Source organism: Nyctereutes procyonoides, unplaced genomic scaffold (genome assembly GCF_905146905.1).
Source record: "Nyctereutes procyonoides isolate TBG_1078 unplaced genomic scaffold, NYPRO_anot_genome, whole genome shotgun sequence".
In the NCBI taxonomy this organism is placed as follows: Eukaryota; Metazoa; Chordata; class Mammalia; order Carnivora; family Canidae; genus Nyctereutes; species Nyctereutes procyonoides.
The window spans coordinates 1037010-1052625 of record NW_026575119.1 but is presented as its reverse complement, the minus strand read 5'-3'; the positions used below and the strand labels follow the sequence as shown (position 1 = coordinate 1052625).

Genomic DNA, 15616 nt, shown 5'->3' with positions numbered 1-15616 from the left:
AAGAAAGACTTCCTGGACTCCAGGTTAGTTTAGATGCTTTTCCTATGTATGCTACAACCCCCGGACATTTGTTTGACAGCCTCTTTGTCAATCTGTTTCTTTCTGCACTTCTTGGGGTCAAAAAGTGTATGAAGCATGTACAGCTCCACACGTCTGTCACATGGAATATGCACAAGAATAGTAATTGAATAAATGGACTAATAAATGGAATCTTAATTTTGTTCCGTAATCTCAGTCTTTCTAGTTTAAAACTACCATCCCTTAGTGAATAATCTTACACCCAAAACAATTTTCAGGAGTATTCCCTAGCCCTTTGTATCCATATTAAAAATTATCATTGTTCATGTTTTTGAATAAATGGGTTCATAAGACAAAATTCAAAAAATATGAAGATATTCAGTACAAAGTAAGTCTCTTTGCTGTGCTTCAGTCTCCCAGAACTCCTCTCTAGAGGCAAACACTGCTACCATGTGTCCTCCCACAGAAAATCTCTGCACTTACCTACATTTGGGTGTGTATAATTGTGTGTGTGTGTAGTAAATGATAGCAAACTACACACTGTTCTTTACACCTTGCCTTTTCACCTGAATTTACATCTTTATCTTTGAGAGCTTTTCAGATTAGCTGCTTCATCTTTTCTAATGATTGCATAGTATTACTAGGAATTCCTTTGAATTACTCCCCAACGTATTTTGCAGTCAAGTACACTGGCCCAAGAATTCCAAAATGGTTAACTTTTGCTAGCATATAACAGGAATCCTTGCAGTTAATTGATTACTGCATAAGAGCTAGCAAGAATATGAAACTTAGAAAAATTCTTTTTTTTTAAATTTTTATTTATTTATGATAGGCACACAGTGAGAGAGAGAGAGAGGCAGAGACACAGGCAGAGGGAGAAGCAGGCTCCATGCACCGGGAGCCCGACGTGGGATTCGATCCCGGGTCTCCAGGATCGTGCCCTGGGCCAAAGGCAGGCGCCAAACCACTGCGCCACCCAGGGATCCCGAAACTTAGAAAAATTCTAAGTATGGCTATTTTATTAGACACTTCTTTAAAAATCCAGTGATAAAAAATAAAAAATAAATAAAAATCCAGTGATAAGTTTAATTAGAAGCTAAATGAAATACAAACTGTTCTTTCACTAGTAAGGGTATTTTATATATACTTACAAGGTTTTTTTTGGTTTTGTTTTGTTTTTTGTAATACTAAGCATAAAAGAGCTTGAATAAGTTCCAATATCCAGAGCTGAAATAATTATTGGTTTACTCCAATATGAAATTTATCACATATTTAGGTGTTTTCCTATGTACATATTCTACACCATTACACAATTCATGTTTTCACAGTGTAAGTAAGCTACAAATTTTCTTTTCAAAAATTTATTTAAGTTATAGCTAATTAACATACAGTATACTAGTTTCAGGTGTAGAATTTAGTGATTCATCACATCAATATAACACTCAATGCTCACAAGTGTCCTCCATAATGCCCATTGCCCATTTAACCACCTCCCCACGTTTCCCACTCCAGCAACTCTGTTCTCTATAGTTGAGTCTATTTTAGGATTTGCCTCTCTTTTTTCCCCCACGTTCATCTGTTTTGTTTCTTAAATTCTACATGAGTGGAATCATATGGTATTTTTTCTTCTCTGACTTATTTCACTTAGCATAATACACCCTAGTTCCAACTTTGTTGCTGCAAATGACAAGGCTGAGTAATTCTTTTCTATGGCTGAGTAATATTCCATGATATATGTGTGTGTGCGTGCGCACGCGCGTGTGTGTATGTATACATTAATTAAAGGCTACTTGGGATCTTTCCATAATTTCGGTATTGTCTATATTGCTTTTAAAACCAACTGGGGTGCATGTATCCCTTAGAATCAGTATTTTTGTATCCTTTGGGTAAATAGCTGGTAGTGCAATTGGTGGATTGTAGGGTAGTTCTATTATTAACTTTTTTGGGGAATCTCTATACTGTGGGAACACAAACTGGTTCAGCCACTCTGGAAGATAAGCTACCAATTTCCAAAATTTTTAATCATGGTGAGAAAAACTCATGTATTTTCAGTGGCATCATTCATTGGTACAATCCTTTTCAAAAGCAGGCTCATAATAGGCTTAAAAAGTTAGAACTATATTTATTCCTGTTGACTAAATAATTTCAGTTTTGAGAATATTTCCCCAAGGAAATGATCAAAAACCAAACAAAAAACTGCATTACAACAGGGCTCATTATTCACAAAACAAAAAATGGAAGTGATTCAAATGTTTAATAATATGTAACTGGGGATCCCTGGGTGGCGCAGCGGTTTGGCGCCTGCCTTTGGCCCAGGGCGCGATCCTGGAGACCCGGGATCGAATCCCACGTCGGGCTCCCGGTGCATGGAGCCTGCTTCTCTCCCTGTGTCTCTGCCTCTCTCCCTCTCTCTCTCTCTCTATCATAAATAAACAAAAATTAAAAAAAATAATATGTAACTGGTTTAGTATATTATACCAATTCTAGGAATATTACAGTCAAGTAAAAAAAAAATCAAGTATAAGGTTATGTGCCTGCATGGGAAAAGGTATGTGATATGTTAAAGTGAAAAGGCATAATACTAAATTATACGTAGTTCTCATATGCATGTGGCAAAAACTAGGCATAGTTTTTATAACTATATAAAGTAAACATGAAAAAAGACTGAATAATACTGGTGTTGGGGTAGGAATAAGAATGATTGTTTTTCCTCTAAGTACTGTGTAATTTTATAGGGGACATATTTAAGTGTCTCCTCATACCTCTTCTGAGTCAATACCACTTTCATGCACAGTGATAAGTCCTGAAAGAAAGTGAAACAGATGTGCAGAGATGCAGAGGTAAGAGATGGGAGAGTTACTGTCTCTATATCTAAAGGTGTTCCAACTCCTTACTTAAGAGATCTGACTGTTCTCCTACTCTTGGATTCTATGAAAAAAAAATCACAAACTTACATCCTTATTATAAATTTCTATATTTTTTTTCTTGGGCCATTTTGAAATGGTGTCTGTTATATACAAACCAAGAAATAAAACTAAGCCCTTATATTTCTTTCATAATCTTTAACATATTTTTAAAAAAGTGCTGAATGCCATCTAATTACATTGCAAATAGTGCTATTTATCCTAGGGTAGTAAATTTACTTATTGTGCAGACAATTCCTTAGATAATATAGCTAATGGAAGCCAACAGTATTTCTAAATGATACAACAAATATTCCAACTAATGCTAAACAAACATGCTAATCACATCTCTTCTTTTTTTCCTTTAATTAGAATCATTACACCTATGCCTGAAGTGACATTTCTGGATAAATATTACCGTTTAGCTTTGTTGAACAGAAAGGAATGGTATAGGTTATGCTCTTAAAATCTGGCTCTGATCTTTGTCTAAGAATTTGCTTTTGCTGTATTACCTATCATTTACTGTTGAACACGTGCCAGGCACCAAGTAAAGCACTTCACATACAATCTCATTTGCTCATCACAAAAGCTCCTGTGCCAGAATTCCTCACAAACGGCAGGAACTTTTACTCTTTTCCATAGTTCTTGAATGTGCTTCCCATTATACAGGCATTGCTTTTGGTATCAGAATACAAAGATGAAAATTTCAGGCTAGGAGAAAAGACAGATGACACAGTAAAAGCGGTCAATGCTGCAACAGTGGGGTATACAAGATACTCTGAAGGATGTGAGGAAATTACTAGCTATGCAAGGCAGGTTGTCTAATTCCCAATTGTGACACAATGGAAGAAGAGCTGAGACACTGAAATCCAGGGAAAGAAAATGAGTCTGCTTTCTTGGAAATATAGAAGGCTATTTGGAGGACAGCAGAATTTGAACAGAGGGGATGTTAATTTTAGTGCATTAGGCTGTTGCAAACACAAGAGGAAAAAATTGTATTAAAAATACATTGGAGACTTTTAAAATATTCATTCACTTATCATATAATTTTGAGGGCCTGGCAGATAGTAAGACAGTTTTAGGAGGTGGAAAGACCACTACAAGAATGTCCAACTTGAAACTAATGAGAATGAAGATACAACTGTTCAAAATCTTTGGGATGCAGCAAAAGTAGTCCTGAGGGGGAAATACATCGCAATACAAGCATCCATTCAAAAACTGGAAAGAACTCAAATACAAAAGCTAACCTTACACCTAAAGGAGCTAGAGAAAAAAGAGCAAATGGACCTTACACCCAGCAGAAGAAGAGAGTTAATTAAAATTCGAGCAGAACTCAACGAAATTGAGACCAGAAGAACTGTGGAACAGATCAACAGAACCAGGAGTTGGTTCTTTGAAAGAATTAATAAGATAGATAAACCATTAGCCAGCCTTATTAAAAAGAAGAGAGAGAAGACCCAAATTAATAAAATCACGAATGAGAAAGGAGAGATCACTACCAACACCAAGGAAATACAAACGATTTTAAATACATATTATGAACAGCTCTATGCCGATAAATTAGGCAATCTAGAAGAAATGGACGCATTCCTGGAAAGCCACAAACTACCAAAACTGGAACAGGAAGAAATAGAAAACCTGAACAGGCCAATAACCAGGGAGGAAATTGAAGCAGTCATCAACAACCTCCCAAGACACAAAAGTCCAGGGCCACATGGCTTCCCAGGGGAATTCTATCAAACGTTTAAAGAAGAAATCATACCTATTCTACTAAAGCTGTTTGGAAAGATAGAAAGAGATGGAGTACTTCCAAATTCGTTCTATGAGGCCAGCATCACCTTAATTCCAAAACCAGACAAAGACCCCACCAAAAAGGAGAATTACAGACCAATATCCCTGATGAACATGGATGCAAAAATTCTCAACAAGATACTAGCCAATAGGATCCAACAACACATTAAGAAAATTATTCACCATGACCAAGTAGGATTTATCCCCGGGACACAAGGCTGGTTCAACACTCGTAAAACAATCAATGTGATTCATCATATCAGCAAGAGAAAAACCAAGAACCATATGATCCTCTCATTAGATGCAGAGAAAGCATTTGACAAAATACAGCATCCATTCCTGATCAAAACTCTTCAGAGTGTAGGGATAGAGGGAACTTTCCTCGACATCTTAAAAGCCATCTACGAAAAGCCCACAGCAAATATCATTCTCAATGGGGAAGCACTGGGAGCCTTTCCCCTAAGATCAGGAACAAGACAGGGATGTCCACTCTCACCACTGCTATTCAACATAGTACTGGAAGTCCTAGCCTCAGCAATCAGACAACAAAAAGACATTAAAGGCATTCAAATTGGCAAAGAAGAAGTCAAACTCTCCCTCTTTGCCGATGACATGATACTCTACATAGAAAACCCAAAAGCCTCCACCCCAAGATTGCTAGAATTCATACAGCAATTTGGTAGCGTGGCAGGATACAAAATCAATGCCCAAAAATCAGTGGCATTTCTCTACACTAACAATGAGACTGAAGAAAGAGAAATTAAGGAGTCAATCCCATTTACAATTGCACCCAAAAGCATAAGATACCTAGTAATAAACCTAACCAAAGAGATAAAGGATCTATACCCTAAAAACTATAGAACACTTCTGAAAGAAATTGAGGAAGACACAAAGAGATGGAAAAATATTCCTTGCTCATGGATTGGCAGAATTAATATTGTGAAAATGTCAATGTTGCCCAGGGCAATTTACACGTTTAATGCAATCCCTATCAAAATACCATGGACTTTCTTCAGAGAGTTAGAACAAATTATTTTAAGATTTGTGTGTAATCAGAAAAGACCCCGATGAGCCAGGGGAATTTTAAAAAAGAAAACCAGAGCTGGGGGCATCACAATGCCAGATTTCAGGTTGTACTACAAAGCTGTGGTCATCAAGACAGTGTGGTACTGGCACAAAAACAGACACATAGATCAATGGAACAGAATAGAGAACCCAGAAGTGGACCCTCAACTTTATGGTCAACTAATATTCGATAAAGGAGGAAAGACGATCCACTGGAAGAAAGACAGTCTCTTCAATAAATGGTGCTGGGAAAATTGGACATCCACATGCAGAAGAATGAAACTAGACCACTCTCTTGCACCATACACAAAGATAAACTCAAAATGGATGAAAGATCTAAATGTGAGACAAGATTCCATCAAAATCCTAGAGGAGAACACAGGCAACACCCTTTTTGAACTTGGCCACAGTAACTTCTTGCAAGATACATCCAGGAAAGCAAAAGAAACAAAAGCAAAAATGAACTATTGGGACTTCATCAAGATAAGAAGCTTTTGCACAGCAAAGGATACAGTCAACAAAACTAAAAGACAACCTACAGAATGGGAGAAGATATTTGCAAATGACGTATCAGATAAAGGGCTAGTTTCCAAGATCTATAAAGAACTTATTAAACTCAACAGCAAAGAAACAAGCAATCCAATCATGAAATGGGCAAAAGACATGAAGAGAAATCTCACAGAGGAAGACATAGACATGGCCAACATGCACATGAGAAAATGCTCTGCATCACTTGCCATTAGGGAAATACAAATCAAAACCACAATGAGATACTACCTCTCACAAATTAACAAGGCAGGAAACCACAAATGTTGGAGAGGATGCGGAGAAAAGGGAACCCTCTTACGCTGTTGGTGGGAATGTTAACTGGTGCAGCCACTCTGGAAAACTGTGTGGAGGTTCCTCAAAGAGTTAAAAATAGACCTGCCCTATGACCCAGCAATTGCACTGTTAGGGATTTACCCCAAAGATTCAGATGCAATGAAACGCCTGGACACCTGCACCCCGATGTTTCTAGCAGCAATGTCCACAATAGCCAAACTGTGTAAGGAGCCTTGGTGTCCATCGAAAGATGAATGGATAAAGAAGATGTGGTTTATGCATACAATGGAATATTACTCAGCCATTAGAAATGACAAATAGGGATCCCTGGGTGGCACAGTGGTTTGGCACCTGCCTTTGGCCCAGGGCGCGATCCTGGAGACCCGGGATCGAATCCCACATCGGGCTTCTGGTGCATGGAGCCTGCTTCTCCCTCTGCCTGTGTCTCTGCCTCTCTCTCTCTCTCTGTGACTATCATAAATAAATAAAAATTAAAAAAAAAAAAAAGAAACGACAAATACCTACCATTTGCTTCAACGTGGATGGAACTGGAGGGTATTATGCTGAGTGAAGTAAGTCAATCGGAGAAGGACAAACAGTGTATGTTCTCATTCATTTGGGGAATATAAATAATAGTGAAAGGGAATATAAGGGAAGGGAGAAGAAATGTGTGGGAAATATCAGAAAGGGACACAGAACGTAAAGACTCCTAACTCTGGGAAACGAACTAGGGGTGGTGGAAGGGGAGGAGGGCGGGGGATGGGGGTGAATGGGTGACGGGCACTGCGGGGGGCACTGCATGGGATGAGCACTGGGTGTTATTCTGTAAGTTGGCAAATTGAACACCAATAAAAAATTAATTTATTAAAAAAAAGAATGTCCAACTTGAAACGACTTATTACTATTATAAACATTAGAAATGTTAACTATGGTTTATTTATATTGCTTAAGATTTAACAACATAATTATACTATTTGTTAATATAATCTGAAAATGTTATTCCTCATCTGTGCTTCATTTGGATAGCTGCATCTTGTATTTGTATGGCTTTTACTTGCTGAGTTATTCCTTTATAAATGATTATCCAAGAGGGAAAAAAAAAACTTTTAAAACCCCCTTGATGATTGGTGTTCTGCTCACTTTTCCTCTGCTCCTCTTGCTATCCCCTGACCCCCAAAATACTTGTATAATGTGGACACTCTTGACTTTTTAAAAACCCTTTCTTGGATTATAATTCCTTTCACTAGACGATCCCCAATCCTTAGAATCTTCATGTGATCTGGCTCTTGCTTACCCACTTCTGCAGCTTCATGTGGAATAAGTAGTATTCCTTTATTTGGTGCTCTGATTCAATTGGATCCTCTGCCACATAAACACTGTACTTCCATCCGGAGGGGTCTGCATATGCTATAACTTCTGCCTTTAACATTCTTCCCTCAGTTTCCTGACAAATTCTATTACCTCTCCAAGAAAGACTTCCTGTTAGATGTTTTTCCTATGTATACTACAACCCCCGGACATTTGTTTAACAGCCTCTTTGTCAATCTGTTTCTTTCTGCACCTCTTGAGGTCAAAAAGTGTATGAAGCATGTATAGCTCCACACATCTGTCACACAGAATATGCACAAGAATAGTAATTGAATAAATGAACTAATGAGTAATTATTAAAACTTCTATATGTGGCACACTGCTAAATGTTACATAAAAAGTAATGACCAACTGCCATGTTTTAAAGCTGCTTATAAATTAAAGATGAACAAATAAATCAATGAAACACCTACCAATCATGAAACTTAAAGCTTGCATACTTTGGTAAGCAGAATAGTGGCCTCCAAATATGTCTACACTCTAATCCCCAGAACCTGTGAATATGTTATGTGGGAGTTAAGGTTGGGGCTCAGCTGATCTTGATATGGGGAGATATCCTGAATTATCTGGGTGGACCTAATTGAATCACAAATGCCCTCAAAAACAGAAGAGGATGGCAGAAATATAAAGAACTAGTGAGCTGACAGCTTGAAAAGGACTCTGCCCAATGCTGACTTTGAAGATGGAGGAAGGGGCCATGAGCCAAGGAATGTGGGTGGCTCCTAGGAGCTGGAAAAGGCAAAGAAAGCTTCTCCCCTAGAGTCTTCTGGAGAAACCTAATCCTATCCAAACCTTGAGTTTAGCCTGGTGGGACTCATTTTAGACTTTGGACTTCAAGAATTTTAAGATAATACATTTGTGTTATTTTAAGCCACTACGTTTGTGACAATTTTTTGAAGTACTGTTAGGAAGCTCATATACATGCCTACATAAAACAGGATTAACTTTGGCTGGCTACAACAGTAAACCCAAGATAATGCTGTCTTAAAGAAGGTATGTTTCTTTCTGTGTATTTAAAAAAAAAAAGAGATCTGGAGGTAGGCAGTTCAGGGCTAGTTTTGGTATTCCATGTGTCAAGGACTCAGGCCCCTTTAATTTTGTTGCTCTACCTCTCTACCTTTCTTAATCTTCAGGAGCTCTAGCTAGCAGATCTGATTGCAACCAATAAGAAAAGAAAGGTTAACCACCTCCCTTTGAAGGACAGACTTCCTCAATATCACATATGTCACCTCCACTTAAAGCTCACTGGTCAGAACTGAGTAGCATGGTAGCACCTAGATACATGCAAAGACCATTCAAGTGGCCATGGGAGGAGTCCATTATTATTAAGTAGAAGAAATATGCTGAGACAACCAGCTATCTCTACTTTAATACTGTGGTATTGTGATTTTCTTTTCCTCTTCATGTCTTAAGTATATAAAAGTAGCATCTCCTAGATTTCAGATCATTAGCACAGGGGCCTTCATTCTACAAATAGTCTCCGAATAATTACTATGTAATAGACTCTGGCATATTTCTAAGTATTTGCCAGATTTTGCATGTACACACAGTATAATATGAGCATATACTTGGTCAATTAATGACATATTTATTTGGTATTCAAACTTTAGTGTTGTGACCAACAGAAATAGAATTCTTGGTTGATAAAGAGGGCTAAATACATCCCCCCCTCCCATGTGTAGTACTGAGGGACCTAGCAGGAAACAAATGGCACACTCAAAGGGTAAACGTAAGACAGCTTGATGAAAAGACTTATTTACAGAGATGTGGGCTGGCGTTAGGGGAACCAATAAGGGATAAAGTCCCCAAGGACTTGTAACACAAGGACACCACTGCCATCCGTAGGCCTGAAGGGACAGAGGGAAGCAACTTCTGGAACTTGCCAAGACCAGTTGCCATGAGACAGAGTTGTATGACTAGAGCCATGGCCTTAGGTAGAGGAATGAAGCTACTGCCAAAAGCCACAAAAAGGCAGGAGGGAGTGGGGGTGGGGGGGAGGTGAAATAAATATCCTGACCTCTCTCTTTCCTTCCTGTGATCATTTGCCAAGGCCTCCAAATTGGCTGGAACCAAACAGAAACCAGAGGGCAAAGGAGCCTGGGTGTTGTGGTCCATAAAAATCAGCCTCTAAGAACAGAGAAATACAGAGAATGGACCTTGAGGGACAGAGAAATACCAAATTATGAGAAATCAAAGCATTTCAGAGAGTTGGGATGACTCAAAAACTTTGAACAAAGAGAGAAATGGGGATCCCTGGGTGGCGCAGCGGTTTGGCGCCTGCCTTTGGCCCAGGGCACGATCCTGGAGACTCGGGATCGCATCCCACGTCGGGCTCCCAGTGCATGGAGCCTGCTTCTCCCTCTGCCTCTGTCTCTGCCTCTCTCTCTCTCTCTCTCTGTGTGTGACTATCATAAATAAATAAAAATTAAAAAAAAATAAAATAAAAAAATAAAACAAAGAGAAATGGAACTGATCCAAATAGATGTGTTAGACCTAGGCTATCCAAAGGTGAAGAGAATGATTAAAACATAACACAGTTGAGAAGGGCAGAATCTGTGATCTATTTATGTAATTAGGATAAAGAGAGTGTTCTAGAAATAAAGGCATAAGAAGGAATGAGGAGGGTCTGATCAGGAATCTTAAAGTTGTGGATATATTTGAATAGTGTTTCTTATTGCCAACTTTTCACGTGACTTTAACACAACTGTACGACATCTAAAACCTGTTACTGACTGCAAGTATTTTAAATAAATATACTCCAAGGAATGAAAAGTGGTAGTGATTGTAACAGGATCTGTGGAGTATAGGTCAAAAAAATAGCTATACTCTGTTGCAGAACTAGTCAGCTGCTAAAAACAAAACAAAACAAAAAAACCCAACCAAGATGTCGGAGAAAAAACATATATGGAGACAAAGGGGGAAAAGACCAGATCTCTGATAAGATACCTAAAATGCATTCAAATCCAGAATATGCGTGTTGCTCTAATTTACCTACCTATAGTTGTCAAGTAAACAAAAAAAAAGTTATTTGTGTTCTGATATTAATACTAGAAAGTATTAACTAACTTTCATGAAGGCAACATTTGAAAACAGTCATATTAATTACTGTGATTTTATGGAAAGATTAGATTTAGTTTTCGGATGTTCATTGACACACTTCAAACATCTTTTCCTACATTTGTTTATACTTATATCACTCTGTATTAGACATGTTCCTGAAAAAAAAAATGCCGCCAAGATAAGAAGTGCTGTGTGTTAACATTTCATTGACTTATATTAGGAGCCTTATTCCCTAGAGGGAAAAATCATTTTATGGTGCAATATATCATATAACCACATGGAGGTTCGGAGAAAAAAATCTGTCCCTATTATGACCTCCTGGGAGACTTTATTAGAAAAGTTGGTGTGGGTCCCTAAGGCAGCTGTTGGTTCTGGATCACTCTGCAGTCATGTTTCCTTCCTGACTCAGCAACTGTAGAACTTGGTCAAACTGCAGCAGTTAAACCGCCATTGCCCTCTTTTGTCTCACTGCAAACCCCATGTCCAGAGTCACTATTAAGCAAAGGACTGAGGGGCAACATTAAGGGACTTCTAAATTCTGTACTTTGATGGAAAACCTGCATCAAATTTATTCTTTTCATTTCAAAGCTCTAAGATTAAAATTACATGGTAATGTAATTAAGTTAGTTGGTGTAATTAATGTTATCTTTCAAAGAAAACCAACTTATTTTGATGAAGATTATAGAATCATATTATAAGTTATACTTCCTAGTGTGTTCAGGAAGTGAAGTATGTGAAAATCACATGCTTGATGCAGAACACCATGAAATATCTACATCTTAAACTCAAAATAATTTTGTCAAATTTTATCCTAACTTATACATGGATCTTACATGGAAAGTATATAGCAGGTGCAAAGGGTTTATGAAAAATTTATAGAAAAAAATTCAGCACTGAGTATTCTACCCATTTTCATTTTCTTTATATATTTAAAGAAGATTGTAATCCATTTTTAGCAGAGTACCTCTTTCAGCAAATGCAATCCCAGTGCACACTAGAAGCAGAATATTAACATTTACACTTAAATTAGGAGTATATATGTTGAATATATACTGCATAATGACATCCTAATAACTAAAATCAACAGTAAGTTACATGTTAAATTCTTATTAGTATCCCTACCATGGTTGATTTAAATGCCCTAAATTTTTAATTGAGGTAATGGACTAAGTAAAGATAAATTTTAATAAAGTTCTTACTTTTCTAAACTTACTCTAAAGATTTTTTTCACCTCTTTAAGAGAGAAGCAGCAACCATTACACATGCTCAGGCTTAAAGCAGCAATTTTATCCTGAGATTTACTTTTGTCTGCTTTCTCTTCAGTCTAGATTTCAATAATTTTGGGAATATGACGGTCAACAAAATGTATTAATCAAATATTCAATTTGTAATATATATTATTATCCCAGGATTTTACAAACCTGAAATTTCATATTAGAAGATTTAGGAGAACAATATTTCCTGTGCATATTTAAAACATAGAAGTGAGTTAATCATTTGGGGAAAACCATTATGGAGACACTAAAATCAACATCAATTAATTTCAAAATAAGGCAAGATATAAATGACCCTAATCAGCCTTTATATCCATGATTTCAACTGTTCCTAACAACTAATGTGATGAAGGCAGATAAACAATCACTTTCTATTGGAAAGATCAAGAATATTAATTTGAGAAATATTTCCCTTAGCAAGTACTATGTAACTAGGCACTCCATTAGGTGATGGGGGTACAGAAAAAATCCAGGCCAAGCTAACTAAACCAGTAACCATTTAAGTAAGGAAGACAATGACTACCTACTTGTCCCTTTGTTTCTTTGATTTTTTTAATTTTTTATAAAATTTTTTTTACATTTTTATTTATTTATGATAGTCACAGAGAGAGAGAGAGAGAGAGAGAGAGAAAGAGAGAGAGAGGGCAGAGACACAGGCAGAGGGAGAAGCAGGCTCCATGCACCGGGAGCCCGACGTGGGATTCGATCCCGGGTCTCCAGGATCGTGCCCTGGGCCAAAGGCAGGCGCCAAACCGCTGCGCCACCCAGGGATCCCTGTTTCTTTGATTTTAAGGTGAAGACGAATGTTGAACAAAGCTTAGTTAGGGAGGTATGGGACAAACGGTTCAGAAAGAGAAAAGGACATGATTAATAGTTCCTAAGTTCAGGAATAGGTAGTGTGTGCTAAGTACAAAGTTGTTTTGTTTTGCTTTCCCGGACTGGAAATCAGGGTACCTGTAAAAAGAGTTGTGTGGTGGTGGTGGTGGGGGAACTGCTGGATTCAGAAAGCAACTGAAGAACACTGTACAGCTTTTAGAAGGCAGGAAAAAATTACCACCTGAAGCAAGCAAAACATGGACATGGTTCTGGTTCTGACATACACAACTTGTTAACAGGGAATTATTAAGGAAATTGAGGACTGAATGTACTCGTTAAGAGTAATGAGTCTAGTTTCAGCACTGAGGATGAGTAGATATATAGGCATAATGTATAGCAAAGAATATTTAATTTACAGTCACATTTCATGCCCTAATAAATAATGCATTCACTTCTCAAAATGCCAAAGAAAATGTGGAAGGGAGAATTTCATCTATATTCAGGATTAAACTTTCTAATTTTAAATTACCAGGCTTCAAATGTAAATTCATTTCAGTTGAAAGGTTTGAAGAGATTATTAATGGATCTTCTAAAATGCTGGAGTTTTAAAGGATGATTTCAACACCATAATCTCGCCATAGGTATGGCAAAAATCATCGACGCAATAAACGTGTTGAGCACCTACTACGTGACAGCACCGTGCTGGGCGACTTACTGTGCTATCCGTAACGCTGCACGTCACTTTTCAGTTTCCTCCATCTCCTTCTCAGTAACTTTCACATGCCTAATTTACAACTTGAAATACAGCTCATTTGTTCTATGAAGCTGTTACCAAAGACATTTCCCCATCTGAACGGGGCGTGGGGGATGGGGGGAGGAAGGGAAGCTAAATCCTACCGAACACCGAGAACTTGACTTTTTCGGGATTTGGAGTGTTCAGGTCTACGGTATTTCAGAAATCTTCTAACTTGTACAAAGTCAGGGACTGGAGAGAAGATCAACAATCCGTCCATTTCAGAGGCCACATCTGTCAGCCCCCGTCCGCTCCGAGGGGCGGGGGCGGCCGAGGTGACAGCAGGTGAGAGCCCCAGGCGCAGGAGGAAGTGAGACCGCGGCCGGGTGCGTATTATTCATTCCGCTTCACCGCCGGTGTCGCCGGCAAGCGGAATTGCTCGCCTGTCTTTCGGTGCAGCTCGAGCTCTCTCTACTCGAAGTCCCTTCCCACCCTGGTTCGCTCGGGGGGCCCGGGGGGGGGGGGGACCGAGCGTCCGCGTGCGGGTCAGGTAGCCTCCCTCGTGACGCCGCGAGCCCTCGCCGGGCTCCCCGCACCTGCCCTCCCGCTACCCCCGGGGACCACCCGGTGGCCTGGGGCACAGCCCACTCCCGCGCCCCACGGTGCGCTGAGCGAGCACTCGCTGCGCGGGCGCGGAGCCCAGCCTTGACCGAGCGGGGGGACAGGGTCCCGAAGGGATCGGCCAGACCCGTCCGCACCACAGGCGGCCGCGGCGGGTGTGGCCAGCCCGGAGGGGCAGCGCCACGGAGCCTCCTACTTTACCTTTCTCACTCGGACTGCCCGCCACCCTTCTGACCACGTCCCCACAGCCTCCCAACGCTCCCTCCCCGGTCCCCCAACACCTGAAGGAAACTTTTCCCTCTCCCCTCAATTCAAACTCAGCTGCTTCTACGGTTGCCGCAAACCGTCCTCTCCTAGCAACAAGGTTCCGGCCGTAGAGCGAGCGGCTCTAGGTGTTAGGAAGGTGATGTCGTAAAGCCGCGAGTGTCGTAAACCAGGTGCGGTGGGGAGGGGGGAGGGGTGGAGGCGGAGGGGTGGGGGGGGAAGGGGGAGGGAGGGGGAGGAGGTGACTCGAGCATTTAGACACAAGCGAGAGGATCATGGCGGATGGCCCCAGGTGTAAGCGCAGAAAGCAGGCGAACCCGCGGCGCAATAACGGTGAGTGGCGGAGGGGACCGGGGAGCGGCGGAGTCAGGGGGAGCCGGGCAGCCGGGGCGCCCCCGGGGGCGAGGGGGGCGAGCCGGGCTGGGGGCGGCCGGGGCAGGGACGGGCAAAGTGGAGTGGGAAAGTAGAAAGTAGTGCTCTGTGCCCCCCTCCGCCGCCGCCGCCGCCGCCGCCGCCGCCGCCGCTGCCGGAGCCGCGCCGCGGCCGCTCGCTCTCCCTGAACCGTTATGTCTCTTACCTGGTCTCTCTCCGCCTAGCGGCTCCTGCCGCCCCTGCCGCCGCCTGGACCGTTAGCCGCCGCATCCCCGGCGCAGGGCGGGCGGCCGGGACGCGGCCGCCACTTTTCTGGTCCCGGGTGGAGCGGCTGTTGCTTCTTTTCGCACTTTTCCCCACTCTTCGCCCCTCGGCGCCTCCCCTCTCCCCCTCCTCTCAGCCCCCTCCGCGTTATTCTCCCTCGGCGCGGAGGCCCTCGGGAGCCGCGGAACAAACTTGTGGCCGGTGCTGCCCTTGCAGAGTGGCTTCCGCGCCCCGGCCCCGGCCCC

The 15616-nt window shown here is 40.9% G+C and overlaps 2 protein-coding genes across 3 annotated transcripts in view; one reads left to right on the top strand and one right to left on the bottom strand.

Moving 5' to 3' along the window:
• Positions 1–15447, bottom strand: part of ZNF438 (zinc finger protein 438) — a 410158-nt gene extending 394711 nt beyond the window's left edge. The window contains exon 1 of the mRNA XM_055334535.1: positions 15313–15447. The gene's annotated coding sequence lies outside the window, so the exon portion shown is untranslated. The remainder of the gene's footprint in view (positions 1–15312) is intronic.
• The window catches only part of ZEB1 (zinc finger E-box binding homeobox 1), a 181430-nt gene continuing 180802 nt past the window's right edge, over positions 14989–15616 (top strand). For both annotated transcript variants that reach the window (XM_055334529.1, XM_055334528.1), the window contains exon 1: positions 14989–15068. In XM_055334529.1, coding sequence (XP_055190504.1) covers positions 15011–15068 — 58 coding nt within the window. In that variant the 5' untranslated portion in view covers positions 14989–15010. The remainder of the gene's footprint in view (positions 15069–15616) is intronic.